Here is a 26,882-nt window from a genome sequence, read left to right as displayed (position 1 = left end):
TGAACTTGGCACAAAAGAGTTTAATTATCATAAAGTGCATCAGTTGGCTAAATACATTATAAACAAAATCAGCCATAATACAGCATAACATCTTCACATACATAGAAATACAAATGGAACACCAGGAGTCAAGCTACTTGGGAATTTTGCAATATATATGGTTATTTATTTTGTTTTATTTTTCTGTAACTCACTTGCCTCAAGTGTAATATATTTTGAAAAGACTATGCCTTGATTAGCAAAAAGAGGTAGTGTTCTGAATGAGGCCAACCCCACTGAATCTATGGGTAGAGAATTGAGTTGAAGATTATGCAGAAAATACCCACGTATAAGATATTAATAAATCAGGACACTTCCAGTAAGTAGCTTGACATTAATAATCATCATTTAAATCAAGGCTATTTTATTGCTTGCCTATCTAATTACAGCTCTTCAAAGCACATTATCTTTGGCTCTAGAAAGTCATCTTTTAAATAGTGTTAACATTTCAAATAAGCCATTTTTATTTAGAGATGATAGACACAGCAACATTTCACACTGGATTCATCTTTATCTTCCCTACGGTGTTCACTGACTTAATCCTGTATCATGTCTGAGATAGAAACGTTACCCAGAGTCTAACATGCAATTAGTTTTCACCTACTATAACTGGTGATTTTAAGACAAGCACACACATACACACACACGCACACACAGTAGTTTGGAGCAATATACAGGCAAGACACTGTAATAATTTATGTAAAGTATTTAAGAATATGGGCCCTGATAACAATTCTAACTAGTTTTTGTTGTTATTTTTCAGTGTAGTAAATACAATGCTGGACAAAAGACAGTTCAAAGCAGCAGGGAATACAGTTCTTATTCCAATAACTTAAAGAGACTTTATGTAAACTTTGTACACGTGCACTCTTGCTCTCTTCTGGTTCAGTCTTTGTGGTGGGATCTGCCACTCTGCCGCAAATCCGCTGAGATGCCAGAATGGCGGGAGCTGTCACAGTGTCAGTCATCTTCAACACTGTACGCCAACTGTGCGACTTCTATGTCTGCGATCGCCACCGCCGCCGCACTTCTGGCTTCTCTGGAGTTGAAGTGTGCCTTATTATTAGCTCTGAAAAGAAAGAGGATCATGTTAGTGAGATGGACAAGGGGACAGATATATGCTCTCACTTTATTGTTCTCTCCTCACAGAAGAGCTACTTATACATTTACTGTAAAGCAATTATATATTCAACCAGAAATTATTTGTGTCTTTGTGTGTGCATGTATATGTACACGCATGCTTATGGTGATCAAAGGTGAACTTGAGGTGTCATTCCTTAGATGCTATCCACTTAAAAGTTCCGTTCATTTATTTACAGTGTGTGTGTGTGTGTGTGTGTGTGTGTGTGTGTGCGCCCCCCAGCACGTGTGTGAAGTCAGAGAAAAACTCAAGGGAGTTGGTTTTCTCCTTCCACTGAGGTGGGACCAAGGAATTGGATGCCGGTTGTTGGGCTCGGCGGCAAACACCTTTACTCAATGAGCCACCACCTAATTTCCCAAGACAAAGTCTCAGACTGGCCTAGAGTTTGCCAACTAGGAAAGGTTGGTGGTCCAGCAAACTCGCTTCTTAGGGAGAAACTAGGGTACTTTAATATCTTTCTTTTCTTGATGAGCAGATTCATGATACAGTAATACAAAGTTCATAAAGAACACTCTTTGGATTTAATGAGCAGGCTGTAGTAAACTAAACATTACTGTGCTGGATAGTTTTATGTCAATTTGACATAAACAAGTCATCTGAGAGGAGGCACCTCAATTAAGAAAATGCTTCCATAAGACTGGGCTGTAGGCAAGCCTGTAAGGCATTTTCCTAATTAGTGATCACAGCGAAGTGCCCAGGCCCCTGTGGGAAGTGTCACCTCTGGAATGGTGGTCCTGGGTTCTATAAGGAAGCAGGCTGAGCAAGCCCGAGGAAGCAAGCCAGTAAGCAGCTCCACTCCATGGCCTCTGCTTCAGCTCCTGCTGCAGGTTCCTGCCCTGCTTGAGTTCTTGTCTTGACTCCCTTCCATGATGAACAGGTGAGCCAAATAAACCTTTTCCTCCCCAAGTAGCTTTTGGTCATGGTATTTCACCACAGCCACAGTAACCCTAACCACGACAATTATATACCTAGAGTCTTCATCCAAGACATCCCGATTGATTTGAAGTACAGAGGACTCCACCCTTAGGATCTGTCCACCTTCTGCTCCTGCTACATACAGTGACGCGTCAGGTTCTAAGGACAGTGTTCTAAAAGTACGTTACAACACAAAGTTATTTCTTCTGAGCAAGACAGGTGTGCCGTCACTGTCACAAAAACATGCAGCATTCATAGCCTCCAGCCGCTAAGTCCATGCAGTCAAGTGGCTAGTAAACTGCTAACTGAGGACCGACAGTGAAATCAGCAGCTGTAATCATTCAGAATCCTTCCCACATGCATTCAGTATATACCACTAGGGAGGCAAACTCCAGCTTTTGTAGACACAAGTTAGTCTATCATGTCATGTCGGCAACATGAAAACACTTTACTTTTCATCAGCTACAGCTTTATCTTCCTGTGGTTTCTCATCCTCAAATGTTCAGCCTCCTACATCCAATCAGCTTACAAGGGCACAGGCCAAGAGCCCAGGACTCTGAGAGTTGCATTCAAATCGAAAGGACACTGAGCCCAGACTACAGGCAGAAGTGTCAAGACCCACCTCATTCTGTTCTCCAGCGCGTCTATGTGAAGCTGCTTTTCCCCGAGCAGTTTCTTCAGGGATTCTACCTCTTTCTGCTTTTCCAGCAGTTCTCTCTGTAAATGGTAGTTAGTCTCTTCCAAAGTCTCACAGAATGCCTTTACAGAGAACATGCAGGCAGAGAAAAAAATTATGTACTGAAGCAGTACCTTTCTCAGAAAACATTACTAAAGAGTCAGGAACACAGATAGCAAAGAAATAGGTGTAAAAACCCAAACCATTTGTTCTTGGTGCTTATCTTTTTAGATTACTGCTAATTTGGCACTCAGTTCCCATGCACAAGGGTACCTGTAAATTCTCTTCCTTGAGAATACCTACAGTAGCAAACTCTGAAAGTAGATATGTGATTACAGATAAAGTAACAGAATATCATGTAAGAAAATGAGGAATAGTATTACATGGTTTTATTTTTAAAATTATAAAACTACAGTCATTTAGTAGAAACGATAGAGTCAGTTAATATATTCTGATAAACTAGAGGAATTATCAAATTAGTCTTCCAGGCAAATTCTAAGAAGACTCATGTAATAAAGTCATTAACTGTATTCAAGTAGCTCAGGAAAAGAGAAAAAGGAATGATCCTGAGCTTAGGAAACTGGAATAATCCTGACACCAGATTCAACAAGAGATAGAAAGGAAAACAATACACTCAGCAATCTGATACAAAATCATTATCATCTATATTCAGCAATTAAAAATGAAATTTTCTCTCAAATAATTCCTTATAATTTGAAAATGTATGAATATATTTTGTGCTGATTAAAGACCCCTCAAAGTTATCCTTACATATGTAAATAAAAACCATCAGTAGGACACAGATACATACACCCTACACCCTAGCAAACTAGGAGTAGAAATAACTTCCTAATCCACAAAAAGATAGTAACAAGTGAGAAACCACAACTATCAACAGCTTATGGGAAAACATCTCACAATGATACAGGGTTTCTTTAAGGTTAGGAAGAATGGTAAAGTATGCCCACTACGATGGCTTTGATTTCGCTCCAAGGATATATTAGCCAGCACAATAATACAGGAAAATGCCATGCACAATATTAAAGACCAGTAGGGGAAAACTGTGGATATTAGTATTGTAAGGATACAATTACCTATATAGGCAATTCAAAAGGATCTACAAAGATATAGTAAGGATGGGAAATAAACATACAAAACCCAACAATTCAATCACAAAAATTTAGATTATAAAACAGCAATTACTAACAGAATGATTGAAAGTTAATGATGTCTTGGAAGTTAAAGGAGAAAAAGAAACAAAACCTTTACTGAAGGGTATTCCCAAGTAAAATGCAATAGGATTTTCAAGGAATTCATGAATTGATTATAAAATTCACATGGAAGAAAAGCCAATCTTGAAAACAAACAAACAAACAAACAAACAAAAATGGTGAGAACCTCTGCTCTTGGGACTCTAAGCTTCTCCAGATACTAGAATGAACTGGATAGAACTGTCAGGAGATAACTAACTGAAATAGAACTGACTGGCTACAAACAGACAATGATCTACAAATCACTCAGATGAATGATTCATGAGACAGGAGAACTTTTAACTAGTGATGGATGGTGAACACTTTAATAAGTGGTATTGGGATGAGTAGTCACCCGTAAAGAAAGCTAAGTCAATTAAAGCACGGTGTGAAAAGCAAGTTTTACTTTCAGAATATAATTTGAAGATTACATTTGTGTCCTGGAGTGTAGTAAAATAAAAATCACAGGAAATATGATGAAGTATGGTAACGGACAGCTGTATAAGAGCCCTATGTAGCCATTAATCTAGAAAAGGCAGCTGGTAACCAAGAAAATCAGCCTAGAATCGAAAGGCTAATATCACTATAGGTGAGTGACGACAGGGAGCACTTGGAAACACACTGCTGCTGTGTCCACTGGCAGAACAAATGGTGGGAAGTTGAAGAGTGTAGTGGGTAGCCATTCCAGCTGTGACCTGGAAGTTCCAACCCCCACTGAGGCTTCGGTAACAGTCACGCCTACAAGGCGGGGCTGAGAGAGGACGCTGAAGACCTGAGATCCGGATGTGTGGCTCTCTTGGTTCCTGGACCCTGGATGCTGGGGGTAGAACTGAGCAGAGTTCTCCAGAGAACAGCGGGACTGCACCTTTCCCAGACCCTGTAGTCTATCCCGTCACTTGTAAGTTACCCCACAAAATAAACCTCCCTTTTAACTACATGGAGTGGCCTTAATAATTTCACCAATAGAAGAGTAAAAACACACAGTATCAGATAGTTCCACCCCTACAAACAAGCTTCCTGTAAACCCTTGGGTTTCTTCCAGGATGAAAAACTATCTCCACAAGGGAGCATTATCTGAGAAAAAATGTCCCTAGAGACTACGCTTTCAGAATAATCATTAGAAATATGCTGATGGAACTATTTACCTATTAATGAGACCTCCAAATGGTTTGTGCTCTTAGAAAACAACCAAAACAAAACTGCTCTGAATGACTTGTAACATTAAATGATGATGAATGTGATGTATGCAATCTTCTGTGACTAGCAGCAGCTTCTAGAAAACATGTATACAACTCACGGGTGTTCTTCATTTGCCTTTCTGGTTTTCTCAAACTTGGGAACAAGAAAAATTAAGTTCCTAAGCTGCAGAATATCTAAGTTGGGGGTAGAAAGTCTAAGGATTTAGGTTTAATTATTTGTAGTCATAACTTTTCCTTTAAAAAACTTGAATCCACACCACAATTCTTGATTATTGAGAATTGGTCTTTCTATGAGTCAAACCCAGCACTGCTGCTCCCACTGGTGCTGGGATGACTGGTATGTGCCACTGTACCCGGTTCTCATTACTCACGTCTAATCACAACTGGTTTACTGTTAGTACGCCCAACCTCATTTCTTCTAATGATGTTATTTCCACAGAGGTATGGCTCTGCCAAAGGTGGCAGACCAAGTTAATATGCCCAGTCTGAGTTTCCTCTCTAGTACAGGCACTTGGAGGCACAGACATGTTTCCCTTTAACAGGGTGCAGGTAAGATGCGTGTGGTAGCTCACGCCTTTAATCAAGAACTTGGGAGGCAGAGGTAGGCAGATCTCTGTGAGTTCAAGGTTAGCCTGGTCTACAGAGTTCCAGGACATCCAGGGCTGTTAAACATAGAAACCCTGTCTTGAAAAACCAATAAACAAACAATAGATAATAAGGTGCAAATTGAAAAAGCAGAAATAAGACTTATTGGGTTGAGCCTTATCTTTTGAATAGTTTAATTTAAGCTGAAAAGAAGTTTATTATTGTCATTTTATACATTTTCTTTAATAAGAAGCTGCTGAAGGAAGTCTACAAGCTAATGGTGTAAGCCACTGTAGTCTCTTTTGTTTTGAAAAAGAAGAGTCAGTGTGGATTTTTTTCAAGTTTTTTATCTAAACAAATACTCATTTTCAAATACAGCTTTAAGAAAATACATTAATTTTACAGAAAAATTTCTAGGAGCTACATTTCACACTGCCTTGTTGAATGTATAGGTTCAATATAGCCATAGCGATTTATTGAACTAGTTTTCCCAACCAATTTGGCAATGAACTGGTCAGCTCCCTTTGCCAAAGAGTTATCCAGTCCCTAATGCAATAGTGTGGACTTTCAAAAATCTTAACGCAAACCAACTTCACTCTTTCCCAACTCAACCAGTGCATATTTTGAATTAAAAATATTAAGTTTATTTTTGTAAAAAGGAAAAAAATGTAAAAATTAAAAATGTTTAAGAACTGTCTTGTAGGAAGGCAGAACACTTTTGAAAGGAATAGAAATCATGAGCTTTATAAACTAAAAAGTAGTAATGCCAACCATTCTGTAGTACAATAGATCCACCTAAAATGGAACTTAATTTTCCAAACACATTCTAGATCAAAATAACAAAATGAGCCCAAACCCAGGGACTACAGACGCTGCAGAGACAAAATATCACAGCTAATAAATGAGGAGACCAATAACAACCATCTACAGAACAGAAACCAGATCAAGGCTGCCAAACACATCCTGACTGTCTAGTATTTAACAAAACAATAGAAAACAGACAGACAAACCCCCCAAACCCAAGCACAACTGGAAAAAACAACAGTTAACAGAAGCTGTCTCTCAATGACCTCAAATAACGGTATACAGAACAAATGATTTTTGAAGCAGTTTGTATATTAGATATACTAAAAAAATTAAAGGTGTATTTATTTCTCACTAAATAGTGAATCTTAATAAGAAGGATAAATAGAAGCAAATGAAAATTCTGGAATTAAAAGCACAAGGACTAAAATTTAAAACAAATCAGTAAGAAATACTCACTGGCAGATCTGACAAGACAGAACTATGAATCCCTGAATTCAAAGACAAACCAATAGAAATAATCCAATCTTGCAAACAAAGAAAAAAAATAACTGAGTAAAATTAATTGGAGAAAAATCAACAACACTTCAGAGTTATGCAACAAAATGAAAATTACAAGGAGACCCAGGGAGAAGGGAAGAGGGGCTTGAAAACTACTTGAGATAATGGCCTTCTTAAGAAACCTCCACATCTGAGGTAAAGCAGCAGCCTCCAGGCCCAGGAAGCTCAGTGAAGAGGAATGTGAAGAACACAGAGGCCGTATGGTGATGCATCACAATCAGATTAGTAAAAGTCTAAGACAGAGCTCTTCCAAACTGAGCAAAGGTATCCATCATACAATGGGAATGGCAATCAAGGTAAAGGCTGACTTTTCATTTAGACTGACAGAGAAGGCAATGAAATGACCCATCCTAGGGGCTGGAAGAAAAACAATCTGGGGGAAAAGGAAGTATATAATGTTAAATGTTTGTGAGGGAATGGAGAAACAGAAACTCTCCCAAACTACCAGTGTTCCGGAAACTACTCAGTAAAATAGTCCATTAGTTTAAAAAGGTTTCTTTCAAGTTAGACGTTGGGATGCTTTAGAAGAAAATAATTCCTTTCCCAGCAAACACCTTAAGAGAAAGGAAAGCATACATGCATCAGGGTTTAGAAGAAGTTGTCCGTAGTGTGAGTTAGGATGGTACAAAACTGCCAACACTCTAAGCATCATTCAGCTGGGGATGGGGGAAACATTAAGTTGGTGCACACAATAAAAATGACAGAAGCATAAAAACTGAGGCTATAAAATCGAATAGCCTGTAAACACACTAAGTGAAGGAAGGCAGAAAAGATTAAAATATGTAAACTATCATGCACATCATATACATGAAAGATTATGTACATGGATTATAGATATAAACACACCCACATTATTGCATGAACCTATATATATAAAACAAACAGAAAAGGCAAATTTATAGGGAATGGAAGCAGATTACGGATTGTCTTGGGCTGGGAGTGCAGACTAAAATGTTTGAGGTAATGTGAATACTCTAAAACTGGATTATGGTGCTGGTACCACAGATGTATAAATATTAAAAACTACTACGCTATATATTTAACAATGAAATAACAAAAGAACGAATGAATAAAGCTTTTGAAGGCTTTCTTTCAACAAAGCTGTTTTTAAAAGCTACAGCATTTACCCCAAGACAAAGAAGTGCTACAGTTTAGCTGAACAAAACTACAAGCCTACCAATTAAATCTGTTTCATTTAAATGCCATTAAACATTTGGGGGTAAACTTGCATAAAATTCCAGCTAATCTATTATTACCAAATCTGTTTTGTAAATCTAGCCTATTGCTTCAAGAAATGGGCCACTTTAATGTGTCAATTATTGTAATCTGAGTATCATCAAACACAAGCTGAATTGCTAACAAGACAATCCCATCTACCTCTGAAGATCAGTTCAATTTGAATCTAACAGTAGGTTCCTCACTTGGATACCTCAGAAAAGGAATGATCACCATAAAATCAGACTGCCAAATGAAGTAAAGCCCTGTAGCATTTTATTAATTTTTTTAAGCAGTAGAAATATAGTAGAAAGGACTTAATTTTAGATTTGTATTTATTACATGCCATGTATGAATTTTCATCTTTTCACTAAACTAGGACCATGTATTTCAATGAAAGAAACCTTTGATTCAAACATTAAAAGCTGCCTGTAGCAAAACCACTCGAACTGATAATATTTTGCTGTCTGCTGGTCCATCAAGAAACAATGTAGTAATTGTACTGTATTATTTATTCCTCTTTCACGTGACATGTAATACAGGACTTACCCTGCTTTCTTCTAGGCTATCAAATGGACCTGGTGGATCATCCAGACAAAGAAATTCTCTCACTGCAAGGCTTTTCAAAGGTAAAAAAATTAGCTGGCATACAAATAACTTTACAAAAGACAGCAGAAAACAAAAGGCACATTGAAGCTATACAGTGTGTAAGGCAAGAAATTTGTAGACAATACAAACAAAAGCAATTTATGTATGTGTCTTCACATAAGTAGCCACATGCAAATATCAAATTACAAAAGATACAAAGGTATTATGCTATCCATAGGATCTTACAAATGTAAATAAAAATTGTAAGTTTACTGTTACACAAACCATAAGACGCAATAAACACAATTCAGAATAATGGTAGAGAGCAGCAACCTGAGTAGTGAATCTCACTCTGACCTTCAGAGAAGCATCAGTACCAATAGCTGAACAGTTGGCACCTTGCTAAGAAGGAAAGCAATTCTTATTTATTCTCTCCTCCATGGAACACTTCTAAAGTCTGAAAAAGTCTTCACTCTGAAATACCTTAAAGACTGCCCTTACTATGTTTATTGATTTATATATACATTTTCCCCCAGATATTAAGAGAAAAATTCTGAGTATCTCTTAATTACTAAATGTTTTATGTAATGAAGTATATACTTTCCATCAGCATTGGGTTAAGAAGGTGGATCATCAACATCCTCACAATAAAACACTCCCCTCTTCCTAACAGCGATTCTGGGCCTGAGAGATAACGACATATATGTGCAGCTTACATGTTTTTTCCTTGTAAAAGAGAGGAACATGACTAATTGATACACTACATAAAGGAGATGCCACCCTACATCGAAGAGAATGGGGCTTTGGGGTTATATTAGTCCTGAGAGGTTTCTAATGACAAGGCTGTGTAATCATGAAGAGATAGGGTGGATATTGAGAGCTCTTCAAAAAGAAAAATAGGAATATAAAAAAGTAGTATTAAGACACTAACAGAAAGTCCAAAGACAGCAAGGAAGCTGATGGCAAGCAGATCCTAGACTGTCAAGTCTTTACAATACAGGGGAAAGACACATGCTCAGGGAGGCTGAGGAAAGGCAAACGTCCATGATCCTGGCAGAGCTTTGGCGTGATGCAGAACCACCTGCTACACTTTCTGTCCCTCCTAAGCTTCAGGCAACAACAGGGGCCATTCTATTTCGGTTTTTTATAGAAACCACTTGTGGGTGAACCAGTTACTTCCTTTCCTAAGTGGTGACTTGCCTCCCCAAGGTTTCTACATAGGGGCCTTCCTTCAGCTCTCTGACCAGCCAGGATAACCCCAGGTCTTTTACTCGACAACACCAAGCAGTAAGGCTGTTTCTCCACTTCCTCTACTGCTTCAATGCCTAGCTGCAACTCCAATGCACTCCTACTTTCACACGGCATCACACCGCTTTCACACTCGCAGCAGCTCTGCAAGGCAAGATACCTATTTCTCTATCTCAGATATCAAAGTCTAGACAGAAAAATGACCATTATAGTGTCACAAAGTACAAGTGGTAGAGAAGGACATTAAATGTGTCTTCTGAGTATAAATGCGTGTGTGTCCCTTTCTATCTGAAAATTTTTCTGTCTTATGTCTTGGTTAAGTCAAATGCTTCTTTGTAGGACACTTCCCTCTGAACACACTCCATCTGCATGCATGACTATCAAGTTCTGGTGCTGAGAATACTGCAACTGGTCTAACAGCACAGAGCAGAAGAGGACTACCAGTCTTCTGGCGTAGGAATTATAACCCCACCTACTCACTCTTTCTACGAAGTACCTTCAGTTAGATATCAGTGAGTCACTGGAAACGGGATGTGAAATACTTGTGAAAGCAGAGAAGAGTTAAACACTGTTAAGATGCGATGGTGAAATGATCTTAGTGTAGGAGATAGCATAAAACAGCTGTGTTTTGACTATGAGACTGTGCAAACAACTGTACTTCACTTTGACAAACCAAATACCACGATGTTCCCAGCATATGACCCGTAGGCTTTACTTCTGCAGTTTGATTACAAAATTCTCTTTCATCTGGCAAATCCTTCTTCACTTTCTCAAACATCGTCCAAATATCATCAATTCTTTAGAGACCAGCTCAAATGTCATCCAGTCATAAGTTCTGACATTTCCTCGGTGAAAAGATATATTTCTTTCTATTATCATTTCCGGGGCAAATTTTCCCACTTAGATTTAATACAGGACAGGCACCTATTTCACCTTTGTGAGGCCATACTTTCATACAATAAGCTCTAAATAAAAATGTGTTGAAAGGGTAAAATTTCTAATAATTCCTGCTATCATGGAAATAGTGTTTATCTTCAATTTGTTTTTCCTTTGTGTTTTATAAATAGACCTGAAAACAATATCCTCAGTACTTTAAACTAGGATTTTTTAATTTCCTTTCATCCTTCCTCCACTCTCGCCTTGTCACAGCTGGAGCAACTCTAACAGTCCTAAGCACCGCCTCCAGCTGTGTGATGAGGACAGCTGTGTGGCAAGGCGCACCGGCTAGCAGAGTGCACATAATCCACCAGAAGGGAAAGTGAAGACTGACTTAACACGTGAGCGATTACTGACGCGTATAAAGACACACTCGAGTTTAGTGTTTTGACATTTTGCTGTGTATGGGAGTGTGCCTGTGTGTGTTTGCTCTACACACACACAGTGCTCCCGGGGAAGAGAAGAGGGTGTCAGATCCTCTTGGGGCTGGAATTACACATGGTTGTGAGCTGCCATGTGGGTGCTGGAATTTGAAACTGGGTCCTTTGGAAAAGCAGTCAGTGCTGTTAACCCCTGAGCCAACACTCCAGCACCCCCAAATCACACAAATAAACAGTATCTCTTGTGTAGGGCAGGCTGGTCTCGAAATTGAGATCCCCATGCCTCATTTCCTGTGTGCTGGAAGTCTCTGGTAAACCACCATACAGTTCTCTGTAGAGATCTGCAAGTAGGGTTTCGTAAAGAGGTGTAGAAGTTTTGTCTGTTCCTTTTTCCCTTGGGAGGAATGTCCTCTGTTCTCTTTTCAGCATAACAAGTGAAAGACTCTTCTCGCCTATATTTTCAAACACAATGAAGTCTTGGAACAGTGAATTCCTTTTCCCTCTACTGTGTGACTTGGGATGGAGGAGACCATGGTCATCCCGTACATGGAGCACCACAGGAATGGTACCATCGACAGCAGAACTGCTGCAAGGAACTGAGCCTCTGACAGGCTGAGAAGCAGGCACTTCTGTTTATAGAAGAAACAGTCCTGAAAGGTGGAGAGACGATGCAAAAACAAGGCATATGTTCTTTACTGACCTACATCTTTCTTCTTCTTTTTCCTGACAAGTAGATTTGATCTATTTTATTTCATCTATTTTGTTTTTTGAGATGACCTTTCTAGGTAGCCCAGGCTGGCCTCAAACTCACAGTCTTCTGGCCTTTACCTTCCTAGGTCAGGTAGTCCAGGCTTCTGTACCATACTTGGCTGCAATGCCTAATTTTTAATGATTGAAATCTAGTACTGGTAATTCTAAAAAGGATGCATCTGAATAAGTTACATTTTGCTACTTAAAATTGTAAACCAAGTTACTTAAAGTGGTCCATAGAATGTACTTTAGCATATTTTCAGTACAAAGACATCAGGCTTATTGAATATGGGACAGGAGAAAGCATGTATAGATTTCCTCATTACAGTGTTCCTTTATGGTACAGTGTAAGATAAATTTCAAAGGCCTTTTCTATGATTCTAGTTCTTACTAGTTCTTGTTACTGCTTTTTCTGTCCTGGCATTAATGATAATCTTTCTTCTTTTGGATTTTGAGAAATGTAAGTATACACACACACACACACACACACACACACACACACACACACACACACACACACACATCTATATTTGTATATGTACACACACAAATATTCTGTCTCATTTGTACAAACTTCTCTTTTCTAACAGAATACTAACAGGTTTGCCATTCATTTATTCAAGAGATACTGAGAGCTGACTGAGTCAGCACTGCGCTAAGCACAGACATTGCACAGTAAATGAAATAACCACATAACTAGATCTTACAATCTGGTGAAAGAAACAAAACCAAATAATCACAAAAATACTGTGAAACCAAAATGTGATGAAAGTCAAGAACCAATCAGCCTTTTAAAACTGAGACGTCATGAAATTAAATTATACTGGTAATGACTAAAGTGTTATCTTCTCAATTCTTAAGACTGGTACAAAGTGAGTAAGTATCATCCTACCTAGAAGTAGAGAAGTTCATTACAACTACAGGTGTCTTAAAGCACTAGGAGACAACTTTCAAACCATCGAAGAGCTCCTACAAATACTCTGAGGAAGGAGAGACCTTGTTTTCCATAGTGGAGAGGCAAAGGGCTAGTCAAGAAAGCCAGTTACCCAATGAAGTGAAGTTTGTGTTGAAATTTTTGGGATGTATAGGAGTTACAGTGGCGTAGTTTGAAATATTGCCTTTCTAGGAAGCAATATACTTGAAGACCAAGAGGCATGATAATGTTAGATAAAGAGATGGATACAGCTGATGTACAGAGAATGGATGAATGGAGAAGTAACAAATCCGTGGCTGAAAGACAGTCAAGTAGGCTGGGACCAGAATGATCTCATCAAAGTGCACCACAAAACCATCAGGCCATAGTGAGCTACAGAAGGAAGAGGGGATGAGGAGAGGAAGACGAGCAGGAAACTACTGTAATTATGGCAGGGAGCTGCTGTACTAGGATGGAGAGGGCCGTGCCACAGGAAAAGGAGACGAGATTGAGTGGTCCTAAAACATACGGGGTTAGAGCAGTGAGGGATGCGTGAAAGAGTTGTAGGTCTGGGGAGATACTGACGCTGAAGTTGGGGAAAACTGGCTGAAGACGACTCTTAAGCTGAGGCAGCACACGCCAGGAGCAGATGCTCAGGTAGAGCATGCAGGGCTCATGCAGGGCTGAAGGCGACATGCAAAGATGGAGTGAGAGAAAGAAAAAAGAGATAGAGGGGTTCTTGGTTACTTTCCACCATTATTTGAAAAACTGCAAACAGCTCAGACATGTACCGTATGCTACTGTTCATTGAAAATGCTCTCTAAAAATTTTACTTTACTATATGAATTAATCTAACTTCCTAATTTTTATATTACTTTGGAGAAATACAAAAATATTAGCCTTAAAATTATTGTTACATTAACCAAAAGTTGAATATTATGTGAGCTATTTTGGCTAAATGATTGTTAACATGCTGGATAGTTTGAGGACAGTGTACACTGAAAATTTCCCTTCATGTTTAAAGCTTTAATACAAACAAAATGCTAAATAAAATCCTCAATTGAAAGAAAGCAAGAAAATTCCATGCAGAGATTTATTTGGGAGAACTAGTTCAATTCCCACCCTCCATTATGTTCTGATATGAAGTTGGTCCTAAATTTATTCTTCAGTTTAAACTGGGCTTTGAAATAATTTTATAATCTCTTATTTCAATTTGTTACATACCAGTTAGCAATGTCCTTGTGGGCTACTAAGTTTTGGAGAAATGCTTGTAATCCTAATTGTCTATCTTCTAAAAAGTCCGCATTGTAATTATCTTTAAACCAGCGTTTAGGAGGAAGTGCTAATCGAAAGCCTGGAAACATCTCTTTTAACTGAAAAAGAGAGAGGGAAAAAAAAAAAACACATTAAACTCAATTACAGGAATTGAGTACTGTTCTGTTCCACTGACTATGTGAAATTATTCACCAAACATTAAGATAACTAAAGCAGCTAAGCCCTTTTCTGCATTGTGTCTTGATGCCTCCAGAGCTGTGCACGCAGACACTCCAGTTGCTCCACACCAGTGCCTGCACATGGTATTTTCCACTTTCTCTGGTTAGTCATCCTGGGGAAAGGAGTAGGATTTAACTGCAGCTGTAATCTGCATTTCTGATTTCATAAATACTGTTAAATACTATATAACTGGCTATTTGCATATCTTCTCTGGTGCGTTATCTATCTTTGGACCAGACATTGGGGAAAAAAAAAACCCAAAAAAGTTGGGCTGCAGCTTGGAAGATGGAGGAATCACATACAAGGATGGATTCACGCCCTAAGAATGATCTCTGGCTCACAGGCAGTAATTCAACAAGGGCCTTGTCCCTACAACATCAAGAAACTCAACTCTGACCAAAACCTGAATGAGTCTGGAAGCTGATTCTTCCCCAGAGACGCCAGATAAGAGTCCAGGCTGGCCAAAAGACTGACTGTGAGCTTGTCTGGCCCTAAAAAGCACCCACACCCCATCCTAGGCCACTATTAGTTTTAACAGTGTAGGTAGCAATAGAACTAATACTAACATTACATATTTTTGTTCACTTTCCTTTAATTATAAGTGATGTTAAGTAGATTTTCTTCAAACTTTTCAGGTTCTTAATTATATATGAAATATTAAGTATTTCATATTTATATTAGAACAATTTTTCATAAATACGCAGCTAACCATGCAGATGACACTGAAGATTATTATAGTGAAATGAAGTCTGATTTTCTTACGAACCCACAAAGACACAGGGAACAGATTGATAACTCACAACTCAGAGGCAGCTTGGGATTTATTTACTACTTACTTTGTCATTAAGCCTAGAGAAGTCGGTGTACCTTCTGAAAACTACCCAGCTTTCTTCTGGGGTTTTCTTTACTAGTATTTTATATACCTAGAAAGAGAGAAAAGGATCGATACAGGAAAAGTGATGTTGAGAGAGGGGAGGGGGAGAAAGAGAAAGAAAACAAAGAGGTCAAACATTTCTGAAAACTTGATATATCAAGCAATTTTCATGCAAGAAATATAAAGTCATTTAGATAATCAAATATATGGAGATGGGAGACAACAAAATACTTTTTAAAAATACGACCAAGATAAAATGCCACAGTACATGTGTGGACATCGATAGCAACATCCAGGAACTGTTGTCGCCTTCTACCATGAGAGAACTAGGAATGAGCTAAGGCCGTCTCACTGAGCCATCTCACCAGCTCGGTCCTACCTCTCAGTATCATCATCGTGGAAGTTAGGTTTCAACCTGTGGCTCTCGGTGGACAAAAACACTCACACCCTAGCAGACTCTTAATGAGTACACATTCTTTCTTAAAATGGGTAGGTCAATATAAAGAAACAGCCTCAGGTTATAATTGGTGACACGTTCTAAATGATGGTTTCACACAGATTCACATTTTATCCCAGTGGTATGATACCTGCATCCTATCCTAGACTGTTTCTTCAAAAATAATGTCAACAGTTTTCCTTGGAGGTCCTCTCCTCCAGGCAGAAGTTAACAGCATGAAACATTAGAGTAAACATAAAAACTTTACTGCAAGAAAATCCAAAAACAAACTCTTCAACCTAATGTGACTTTAGCAGGGTTAATGGTAAACACATACAGGCCAATATACATAAACACACAATATTAAAGTATGTAAACTAGGTGGGGTGTGGTGGCCCCTGCCTATAATCTCAACAATTGGGAGGCAGAAACCGACAGATCTGTATGAGTGCAAGGCCAGCCTGGTCTACACAGTGAGTTCCAGGGACAGCCAGGGCTACATAGAGAAACCCTGTCTCAAAACACTAAAAAACAAACAAGCAAACCAAAACAAAACCTAAAAATATTAAAACTGGACAGATTTTGTAAATAGTAGCTATAAATAGAAAACAAATAACTACAGATCTCTTCAAAGAGTATCAAACAGCTGTACCAGACAAATCTGACCACAAGACCCCCACCAGCAACTACAAAACATTATTAGGAGGAATTAAAGACTTAATCAGTGGGTTCCTCAGACAGCTGAAGACAGTACTGTGAAGATGAAGGGTCTCTCCAGTGACTTGTAGATCTAACAAACCCAGCGCACAGGGCAGAGAACAGCAAAGGCCATCCCGAGAAACAACAGAGCTGGGGTGCTGAAACTACTGGGGATCAAGGCCTATTAAACACTACTAATCAGGGTTGTGGGACTGGTAAAGACAGAAAAATGGAGCATAGAAGGAGATTCACCTTTATGAATTATGTCATAGGCAACATCGGAAATGAAGAGCGCTTTTAAATAAAAGCCTGATTAAGAGATTTTGTAGAAAAATACAAATGGCTTGGCCTTTCATCATAACATGGACATAAGAATCACTCCTGGATGGTCTGCTGATATAAATGTGAAAGATCTAACAAAAAACTGCTGGACAAAAACACAGACAACACCTTTACAACATTAGAGGAGGCAAAGATTATAAAAAAGTGCTAGCCAGAGCCAAGGGCGGTAGACATGTCCAATCCTAGCATTTGAGAAGCAGAGGCAGCAGAATGGAACGTCTGAGAAAAGCCCAGGTTACAGTGAGACCCCATCTTAAAAGAAGAGACAAGAGGGAAGAGTATTAGTAATAAAAGAGAATAACAAACGGGGCCATGTTAAGGCTGTGTTTATCGCATGCACCAAGGAAAGGTGAAAACAGTTACAACACATGTATCTGAAAAAGGACTTGTGTCTGGAATCCAGAAAACTGCAAAATGGAGATGTATAAGAGAATATTCAAATAGCCAAAAAGGTTTCGAATGTTCGTTTTTGTTTTTTGAGACAGGGTTTCTTGGTGTAGCCCTGGATGTCCCGGAACTTGTTCTGTAGATCAGGCTGGCCTTGAACTTCGAGATCTACCTGCCTCTTCCTCCCAAGTGCTGGGATTAAAGGCATGCGCCACCACTTCCTGGCTAGGTTTTGAATGTTTTAACGTAATTAGTTACTAAGAAAACTCCCATTTTATATAAACCAGAATACATGAATTAAGAAGGTAGGAAAAAGGTGACACACTAGGAAGGTGTGGAATGAGTGGAAATCCCACACTGCAGGGGCATGACCCCTACAGAGCATGGCTCACTTCCAAGACTGGGCCTCTGAACTAGCAACTTTACTCCTCAAGAGACTACAAATGGAAACGTGTACATGTGTTTCCCAAGTGATTAGTACTAAATGATCACAGCAGTAGTGTCTGAAAGAACCTGAAAAAACAAGTATTACCAGCAATAAAAAAACGAGCTACCTAAAAAGCTTGCCTAAATCTTAGGCAAGATTCACCGGGCGGTGGTGGCGCACGCCTTTAATCCCAGCACTCGGGAGGCAGAGCCAGGCGGATCTCTGTGAGTTCGAGGCCAGCCTGGGCTACCGAGTGAGTCCCAGGAAAGGCGCAAAGCTACACAGAGAAACCCTGTCTCGAAAAAACAAAAAAAACAAACAAAAAAAAAAAAAATCTTAGGCAAGATTAAGGGTGACTCTTACAAGCATAATGCTGAAACAAAACTGGATCCCAAAGAGTATGTGCTCAACAACCACATTCATGTCATGTACAAAAAGGGGCAAAATTAACAGAGGCTAGCAGAAAAATATTGGGTAAGTGGGTACTGACTGTCAGGGAGCATGGGGTGTTCTATGATGTTCTTTTTCTATCTATGTGCTAATTACAGAGGTATGTCTGGTGGTAAAATAAGAGTTTGCAAAAGCATAGTGGAACTCACTGGGTAATAGCCACAGAATTTTATGGTCAAGAATTTGAAGTACAGGCTTGCCTTAATCAGGACGCACTTAAGCACACAGGTCTTTTACTTGTTACTGGTGTGCAGCAGAAGCCAATACTTACAGTAAATTTGGCTCGCTCTTCCATAACTTCATAGCCCAGAATCGTAGGTGTAGAAGGTCTATCTTCCCAGTTCACTGTGTCAGGATGCTGCTCTTCAGTGTCTCTTGGTCTAGTAGAATATTCAATGGATGAATCTGTACCTGTAAATTTAGTCCTAATGAGAGGACTACCACAGACCGACGATGTACTGTCCATCCGATCCTGAACATTCATCTGCTTAAAATTACCCGTATTTGAGTCTTCTAACTGGCCTTTGGAAGAGTTTGAGCTTGTTGAAACACTACCAAAAGAAGAACTCCTTTGATTTCTGTTGGTTGTAAAACTGGAAGCAGAGTTTCCTATTGGCATAGGAACTGGGACGTAGGGGGTTGCCATCTTCTTCAGCCTTGGCAACAAACCTGGATGCTCCTGACTCCCAACACTTAAACAACAACCAATACGCAGTTCATTCTTTTCTTCTTAGGAACTCACTATCTAAAATGAGAAGGAAACACTTAAGGGTTAGTCTTCTACCTAGAACACAATCCAAAAGAAACAAAATGTTCTCTTGAATTTGTGACACTCAATTAGTCTATGAAGACATACTTCTAACACCTTCCTTTCATCTAAATTATCTCGGTGGACTCTTGTTTGCAAGGTGAAGAGAACGAACTTATTCTATATTTCTTTTCTTAACACTCATAATACACAGCATTTTTTTTGGCCTACTTTAATTCCTTTTTTTTTTGCAATGTTCATTTCAAATGGATTCAATCCTAACATACATACAAACATACCCCGCCCTCCCCCCAAAAGAGGAAGAATAAGAAGTTTTGTCATCCTGTTAGTGCTACAGGGTGAGTATAGGAACAGAAAGGAAAAATTCTTCACGTTGCCTTTTTATATACCAAGGACTTAAATATGCTAATCAGTCAACCAGAAACTTAGGAGGTATGTATTAAGGAGTGCTCTTTTATCTTGGTAGAGACTTGGAAATACTAAGGCAGGTACTCTACCCTTCTCTTTTTAAAAAATGATGTTTTAAATTTTTAGACAGGGTCTGGATAACTTACCAAGGTGCTGCCTGTGAACCTGCTCAGTAGCCCAGATAGGCTTGAACTTTTATCTTCTCGCTGCAGCCTCCGGTGGCAGGGATCCACACCTGCACCACCAACCCAGCAACAAGTGTTCTGAAAGTCAAATACATCAAAAGTAAACTTGATCAAGTGGATGAATCTTGATGAAGATTTGGTCAAGATTCACAGTCAACATTAAATGATTAAATTTTGTTTTAGTTTGTAGACTATTAATTCTCCATAATCTAGGGTCCAAAAGATGGCTGTGTCTGAATAATTTTGTACTATAAAGATGTAATGATTTACCACTCCATCCTGAAGGCATAAACTAGAATTGTAGGTGCCGACCACTAGAAATGACAGGTCTACACACAACAGGGGATCTACCAGCCCAATTTCATTTGCTCAACTCTACTGCCCTTGGGAAGATGCTGAAACAGGATTTTTTTAACCTCCCGTGGCCAGTGAACCTTCCTTAGAGTCGAATATTCAAGAACCTGGAGCTGCTGATTCACCTCTTGCGTTCTTTCAGACGCACCCAACCCCCCCCCCCCCCCCAAAAAAAAAGAAAGAATAACTGAGCACGACTTCCCAGCGCCCGCGAGCTGGCCTTTGACATCTGCCACCTGAGGCCCGGGGCTGCGGAAGGCGGCCCGAGTGTGCCCGGGAATTCCACCCGGGAGCTGCCCGCCGAGCGTGCGGAGGGCGTGTCGCGCTCTTCGGGGGCGCCTGCCGCGTGTCCCCAGGAGGATGCTCCAGGGCTACCTGTCTCACTCGGACAGGTGAGGCGGGTGACAGCGAGGAGGCGGCGGAACGCAGGCCCCGGGGGACCCGGCGGGGCGGTGTGGTCGGCGCGGGCCGCGGCCCCTCGGACCCCGCTCCGCCGCCTCCAGCCCTCCGGGGCGACCGAAGGTCAGGGGCGGCCAGGGGGTGCGGCGGGGACCGTCCCCGCACCCTCCCGCCGGCCGTCGCGGCGGCGGCAGGTGTTCCCCGCGCCCTACCTCGGAGCGGCCCCGCGCGTCCGGGCGCAGGCGGGCGGCTCCTCTGCGACTGCGGCGGGTCGCCTCCTTCCCGGGACCCGGGCCGGCGCACGTGACCTTCAGCCCGAGAGCAGCCGCTCTGCGCCTCGGCTCGGACACCCAGCCCGGTTCCCGCGAACCGGAGGGAGGGGAGCCGCTCCAGGAAGTGACGTCACACCACGCCGCCGCCTCCCCCCCCCCCCCCCCGGAGGCTCGCACGCGAGTTGTTGGTCCCCCGTCTCCGCAGGAGCCAGAACAAATCTAATTTCCTCGCAGGGAATCGATGGTTTTTCCACAGACTTTATTATTAAAAGTGACTTTCTGAGAAGTGGGGCTACGATATCTAGTTTGCCAAGTGGATGACAAAAAAAGACTTCAATTCCCAGGAGGCACTGTGGGTAACCTAGGTTCAGGCTCGAGCTTTGCATCATGGGACTTGTAGTTACCACTGGTTTGGGGGCTCGAAAAGGTTATTAGTCATTTTCCATAATTAGCAGCTCTTTGATGGATGAAAACTGATTTAAAAAATAGACAGGTAGAACACTATTATATTTTGTATTCGTCCCATGAAATTTAGGACTTTTCTCTGGCAAAGATTTCTAAATTTCTTAGTAATTTATCCCAAGTGATAACAATATTGGGCTGCTTAGGTCTGCTCATTTGAAAACCTATAATGTTTCAGTAACACTATTATTTGATGGTTCTATATCAACGTTTACAGGACCAGTAGAATTGTGCAATCTGATTTAAAGATCATTTCATGATTTCTAGGACTTTGGAGCAATAACGAATGAATGAATGAAAATAAATAAATAAATAAAAAGGAAAAGGAAAGGGAACATGACTGCTCCTAGGTATGGTGGAGGAGAAGGTTTACTGTAAATATGTGGGAGAGCATAGGTAGAGACAGACACAGGGACATCCGGGAGAGGCCAGTCTGGGAAGCGAGAGGGGACAGAGGGGAACCAGGTGCAGTAGGTCCGATTTGATGTGTTAAACAGGTGTAGTAGTCAGGGTTCTCTAGAGTCACAGAACTTATTGAATGAAAATCTCTCTCTCTCTCTCTCTCTCTCTCTCTCTCTCTCTCTCTCTCTCTCTCTCTCTCTCTCTCCATATATATATATAGGAATTTATTGGAATGATTTACAGGCTGCAGTCCAACAATGGCTCGTTATGAATGGAAAGTCCAGAATCTAGTAGCTGCTCAGTCCCACACGGCTGGGTGTCTCAGCTGGTCTGCTGGGATCTCCAAGAAGGAATGGATGTGCTGACGGAGGTGAGGGCAAGTAGTCGAAGAACACACTGTTCCCTCTTCCATTGTCCTTATACAGGCTTCTGACAGAAGGTGTGGCCCAGATTAAAGGTGTGCCTTCCAGCCTCACGGTCTGGATCAAAAGAGTGTGTCATCCAGCCTCAAGATCCAGATCAAAGGCATGTTGGCTTCCTGCCCCAAGATCCGGATCACAAGTGTGCCCTCCATTTCTGGATTATAGTTCATTCCAAATATAGTCAGGTTGACAACCAAGAATAGGCATTACAACAGACAGTTCAGCCACCTGTCCCAGGGTTGAAACCTAACACCAAGAAGGGGCAAATTGATAGCGGTAATTCCAAAATGATTATATGATTTCTGACATAATTATAGTTTTTTTATTGGAGAAATACTACTCTTTAAGTATGAATGAAATAGAATTCTTTGAAAATAGGAAGGTAGTTTTCAGGATGAAATTGACAGTTTTGTCTATAAGTAATGTCATTGAATAAGGAGAAGAAAAAAGCAAAACAAAGAAAAATGAGCCTTGGAATAGTTTCCTCAATATGAACAGGGTTACAAGGGCCAAAGAAATCAAAACTTTCAAGAAATAAGAGTGTGCAGGTGCCATAATGTGAAGAAAGATGATCTTGGCAAGGTGGTTGGACTTGACCAAGAGTAATTTTTTTTTTTTTTACAGATTATTGAATGGAGCATAACAGAACACACACACACACACACACACACACACACACACACACACACACACACACCACACCACACCACACCACACCACACCACACCACATCACATCACATCACATCACATCACATCACATATTTTCTGGTATTGATAAATGTCTAGATTTTACTTTCAAGAAATAGCTAAATGGCTTTAGTAACCAAGGAAGAACATCATGTGTAGTCAAGATAAGAGCTACTACAGTCCACCATTGAACTGGATTGTTTTCACAACTTACAGAATACGATTATTTTTCTGACTTTATATGTATATATATATATATATATATATATATATACACATATATAGTGTGTGTTTGTGTGTGAGTGTGTGTGTGTGTGTGTGTGTGTGTGTGTGTGTGTGTGTGTGTGTGAGAGAGAGAGAGAGAGAGAGAGAGAGAGAGAGAGAGAGAGAGAGAGAGAGAGAGAATGGCATTTGAGCTCACCCAGGATATTGTCACATAAGGTGTTTGGCTCTTATCAGCCTGAGGTGGTAGTGGGGTGTGAAGAAATAAGAGGTAAAACTACATCAGAAAAGAGGTATTTGAAATGGGAAGGTATTTTCCCAAGTTTCCCCTTCTAAGAAATTGCTCTATTTTCTGTGCATTTGGCTTCTTCAGTGGCTAGGCGTATTTTCCCATTCATACATATTTTTACTAAAAGGTTTTTTTCAAGTAGAATATTTGATCTAAGTGTCCAACAGGAGCTCTTTCCAGAGAACTGAAATGGAAGTGGAGTTGAGGAAAGCCATAAGGTTGATGTCATAGGAACTAATGTGAAAGGAGTATCTGTGGCGAGAAGTCTCTCAAAGTTTCACTGCCAATTTCTCTAAAATCGATCAGTTCCTTCCCCCTTCTTGACTTTTCCTTGAACTCTATGAAATAGCCCAATGGGTTTTCCCAACATATTAGCTTTTTACCTAAATCTAGTCAAAGTTAGTTCTTTAGTGTAAAACTCAAAGTGCAAGTAAGACAGGCAAACTGAAAATGAATAGCAGATGCAGAGAACAGTCTTACAAACGTTTGAATTGGGCTGAAGAGATGGCTCAATGGGTAAAGCCCGTGCTGGACAAGTGGCAGGACCAGAGTTCAGATCCCCAGTATACACATAAAACAACCAAGAGCGTGCATGCATGCATGCACACGTGTGTGCGAGTGTGTGTGTGTGTGTGTGTGTGTGTGTGTGTGTGTGTGTGTGTGTGTGTGTGATCCCAGTTCTTGGGAGGTGGACATGGGGGATCCCTGGATCTAGGCTACCTCAACTAGATTAATTCTAGGTTCAGTGACAGACTGCCTCAGTAAAAGGAAATCAAGGATGAAGGATGATACATGCCTGATGTGCATACATGTGTACGAGCATCTTCATGTGCACACACATGTGTGAACACACTTGCAATCATGCATACCACATACAAACATATACAGACAATAATTTAAATATATGATTTTAAAATAAAGTGAGGTCCTTCATAATGGAACATTAGTCCATTCCTCTGAAGCCTCTATATAGTGAGCTAATGTTTATAGTGTAGGAAAACAATTCCTCAGTAATTTATAACAACAACAACAACAACAACAAAAAAAAACCCATGCAATAACCGAATTAAGTTTTAAAAAAATGAGTTCCCTGGTTCATGCTTGTTCTTCATAGGTGGCATTCCTGTCATCTTGCTATTTAGGATCTACACTCCACTTGATCTCTTTCTTCACTGTCGAGACATTGAGTCTAGAGAAAGAACCACGGGCGATCTATATCTGGAGAGCTGGGAGGTCAGCAAAGCAGCAGCGTGGCGACCGTGACACCTGAATCTATCCCCACGAATCTGTGACCTCTCCAAAGTCTTCCAGTCACAGTGACAGTCATCTGATACTCGTACTAGTACAGAGATGGCTGCTGTCATCGGTTACTTTTCATGCTGTGTGGACATCCTGCTGGGAACGTATCAAAGTGATACAAATTTTTCCTCAAAATCAGATTCATAGTCTTAGACCTGAGAGCATGAATGCTCTCTATGAGGAAAAGCCTTTCTTTTACTGAGAAGGATCCTGGCCATTTTCTTGAGCTCAGACAGCCAATTCACACTTCCTCCTTCTCCCAGTGCAGCCACGTTCTGTCCTTCCCTAGGTGTCTTTGACTTTCTAATGGTTAGCTGCTGCTACAGCTGTTGTGTGGGAGATTTCCATGGATCTTATGTATGAGGAATGTCTGCATTGGGCCTTCAGGAGCTAGAAGGAATTGTTAAAAGAGGGAAGGCGGTCTTTCTACACACAGTGAAAGGCTTGAGAGAAGACACAGCACCAAGTGTGGGGTGTTGAGGGAAGGTTAGGGACAGCCTGATAGAACTGAAAGGTGTTTGTAGGGTGTCACTGGACATAGAGATGAGCTTCTGATTGTCCTTTAGACTATCTCAAATGTGACCTTATCAGTAATGCCTTCCTGCTCACCCAAGATGGAATTCAGGAAGCCACCCTCTGTTACCCTCTTGTTCTTGGTTCGTGAATGGAGGCTGACATCATATTATATCATAAGTGCTTACTTGTTCAGCCTTGGGGACTGGATTATGTATTAGATATCTATCTGCCCACAGAGCCTTAACACCACATAAGGAATAGTCTACACAATTACATTGTTTTATTTATACCTAGCCCTTTTTACACATTCACATTTTCACAAGATCATTTTAGACATTTGTGCTTCCTAGTTATAATTTGCAAAACAAAATTCACATACTGTTGAGAGACCTATGGAACTCTATCATGAAGTTTATTTTACCCCTAGAACAGTCAGTCAGCTGATCAATTAATCAGCTACTTACTGGAAACCTGTCATAGGAAATGAACCTCAAAGGCCAGCTGGACCAATTATTGGACACTCTGAGTGCTCAGGTTTTCTCTTATATGATTTGCTGATGCTCTTGCCTCTGATTTTCCTGTGTCCTGCATCCCAGTTAAGGGGCTGAGTCAAACTCTTTACAACAGCGCACACATTCCCTTTGACAACCCCTGTGTGGCTTTACACCCATCTCCATCAGATGAGGTTATCTCTGTGTCAGCCTCTTGGACCAGAATGTAAACACCTCAAGGGCAAGAAAGGTGGGTTTTCTTCTCCACTGGTTGACAGAACCTCCGGCTAAGTTCTGTAGGGCTAAGTTGAACAAATGAATGAATGTAAATAAGTGATGACATTTTCATTTTCTATTCTTCTGGTTAGTGATTCTAACAGCCACACCTTCTCAGTGGAATTTTGTTTTGAAGAAACACCTGGAAGCTATAAGAACAAAATCAGAACAACTGTGGTTGAGGAGAATGAACACTGTTAACTACTGAGGGTAGTTAGTTGTAAGCCAGTGGACTGGCCAGGGGACTGGCAAGGTCTACTTCAGACTCACACTTCCAGTGTATGTTGCTTGGAGTCAGAACTGGATGGCAGAACAAGCACCATAGTCCAGTTAGCAGCGCTGAGGTCCATATAAAGCCTTAGGAAAGCAAAAATACATTGAAAACCAGGAAGCCAAACTTCTGAACTTAACCAGACCAGGGAATCAGACTGTATTGCATTTTGACAGTCTCAAGCTGGTTTGAGAAATGCTCCTGGCATATGACTAAATAATGAAATCTCTAAGTTCCTCACAGTGTCAGCATTTTCAGCATCTCAGTTTGTAAAACATTCTTCCAAAAAGGGGATTAAAAATCCTGTAGGGTAAGAAGCTAAGACTTGGAAGGACCGGCTGCTGTCGGTCAACACTGTGATGGTTGCTTGTTTCCTAGAGGAGCTGGACATCGTCCAGGGAGTCTCGTCAGGGACTTCTTCACTATTGCACGTATACTGTGGTGCAGTACTAGTCCTCCACTCGGTTAATGTGAGAGTTGAAATGATTATGCCTTCGAAGGGCTTAATACTGACAAAAGGAACAGTAGCTCCCACTGCTGTTTCCGGAGCATCAAGGCAGTGACTTTTCAAATGTGTGAACAGCAGCAGTAATAATGTACTTGGACATATGTTGAATGAATGGATATTGGGAACCTCTACAGAGAACTGCTGTATTGGCTTCATGTTTCATGTATGTTAATTGTGTTTTCTCTGTCTTTTTTCTCTAGTGACGTCTAGTTATAGTGCTCTCTCTCTCTCTCTCTCTCTCTCTCTCTCTCTCTCTCTGTCTTTTTGCTTTATTAAATAAGGCTGACAAACTGTATAAATTTAAAGTATACTATGTGGTGATTTGTATGTATTAGGAAA

At 40.5% G+C, this 26,882-nt stretch overlaps 1 protein-coding gene and 1 long non-coding RNA gene across 4 annotated transcripts; one reads left to right on the top strand and one right to left on the bottom strand.

Annotated features, from left to right (window-relative positions):
* On the bottom strand, nt 1–20,819 carry Snx16 (sorting nexin 16). Of its 2 annotated transcripts, XM_052716214.1 has the most exons (10): nt 20,637–20,819; nt 19,633–19,749; nt 18,808–19,054; nt 18,581–18,720; nt 15,531–15,617; nt 14,425–14,573; nt 8,935–9,004; nt 2,718–2,854; nt 2,149–2,268; nt 1–1,108 (listed from the first exon to the last, which is right to left on the bottom strand). In XM_052716214.1, exons 3-10 carry the CDS (start codon nt 18,953–18,955, stop codon nt 1,000–1,002), a joined length of 960 nt encoding a protein of 319 aa, XP_052572174.1. In that variant the 5' UTR covers nt 18,956–19,054; nt 19,633–19,749; nt 20,637–20,819; the 3' UTR covers nt 1–999. The 2 variants fall into 2 exon arrangements, with proteins under 2 accessions (XP_052572174.1, XP_052572173.1); XM_052716213.1 differs by having other exon boundaries at nt 18,581–19,054.
* On the top strand, nt 20,235–26,882 carry LOC128096550 (uncharacterized). Of its 2 annotated transcripts, none has more exons than XR_008213670.1 (3): nt 20,235–20,417; nt 21,781–21,930; nt 24,325–26,882. It is a non-coding gene; the product is annotated as an uncharacterized LOC128096550 (long non-coding RNA). The 2 variants fall into 2 exon arrangements; XR_008213671.1 differs by having other exon boundaries at nt 24,297–26,882.

Source organism: Peromyscus californicus, unplaced genomic scaffold (genome assembly GCF_007827085.1).
Source record: "Peromyscus californicus insignis strain IS unplaced genomic scaffold, ASM782708v3 Scaffold_5__1_contigs__length_169319896, whole genome shotgun sequence".
Taxonomy (NCBI): Eukaryota; Metazoa; Chordata; class Mammalia; order Rodentia; family Cricetidae; genus Peromyscus; species Peromyscus californicus.
Note: the sequence above shows the minus strand (reverse complement) of the source record. Positions and strands in the feature narration are given on the sequence as shown.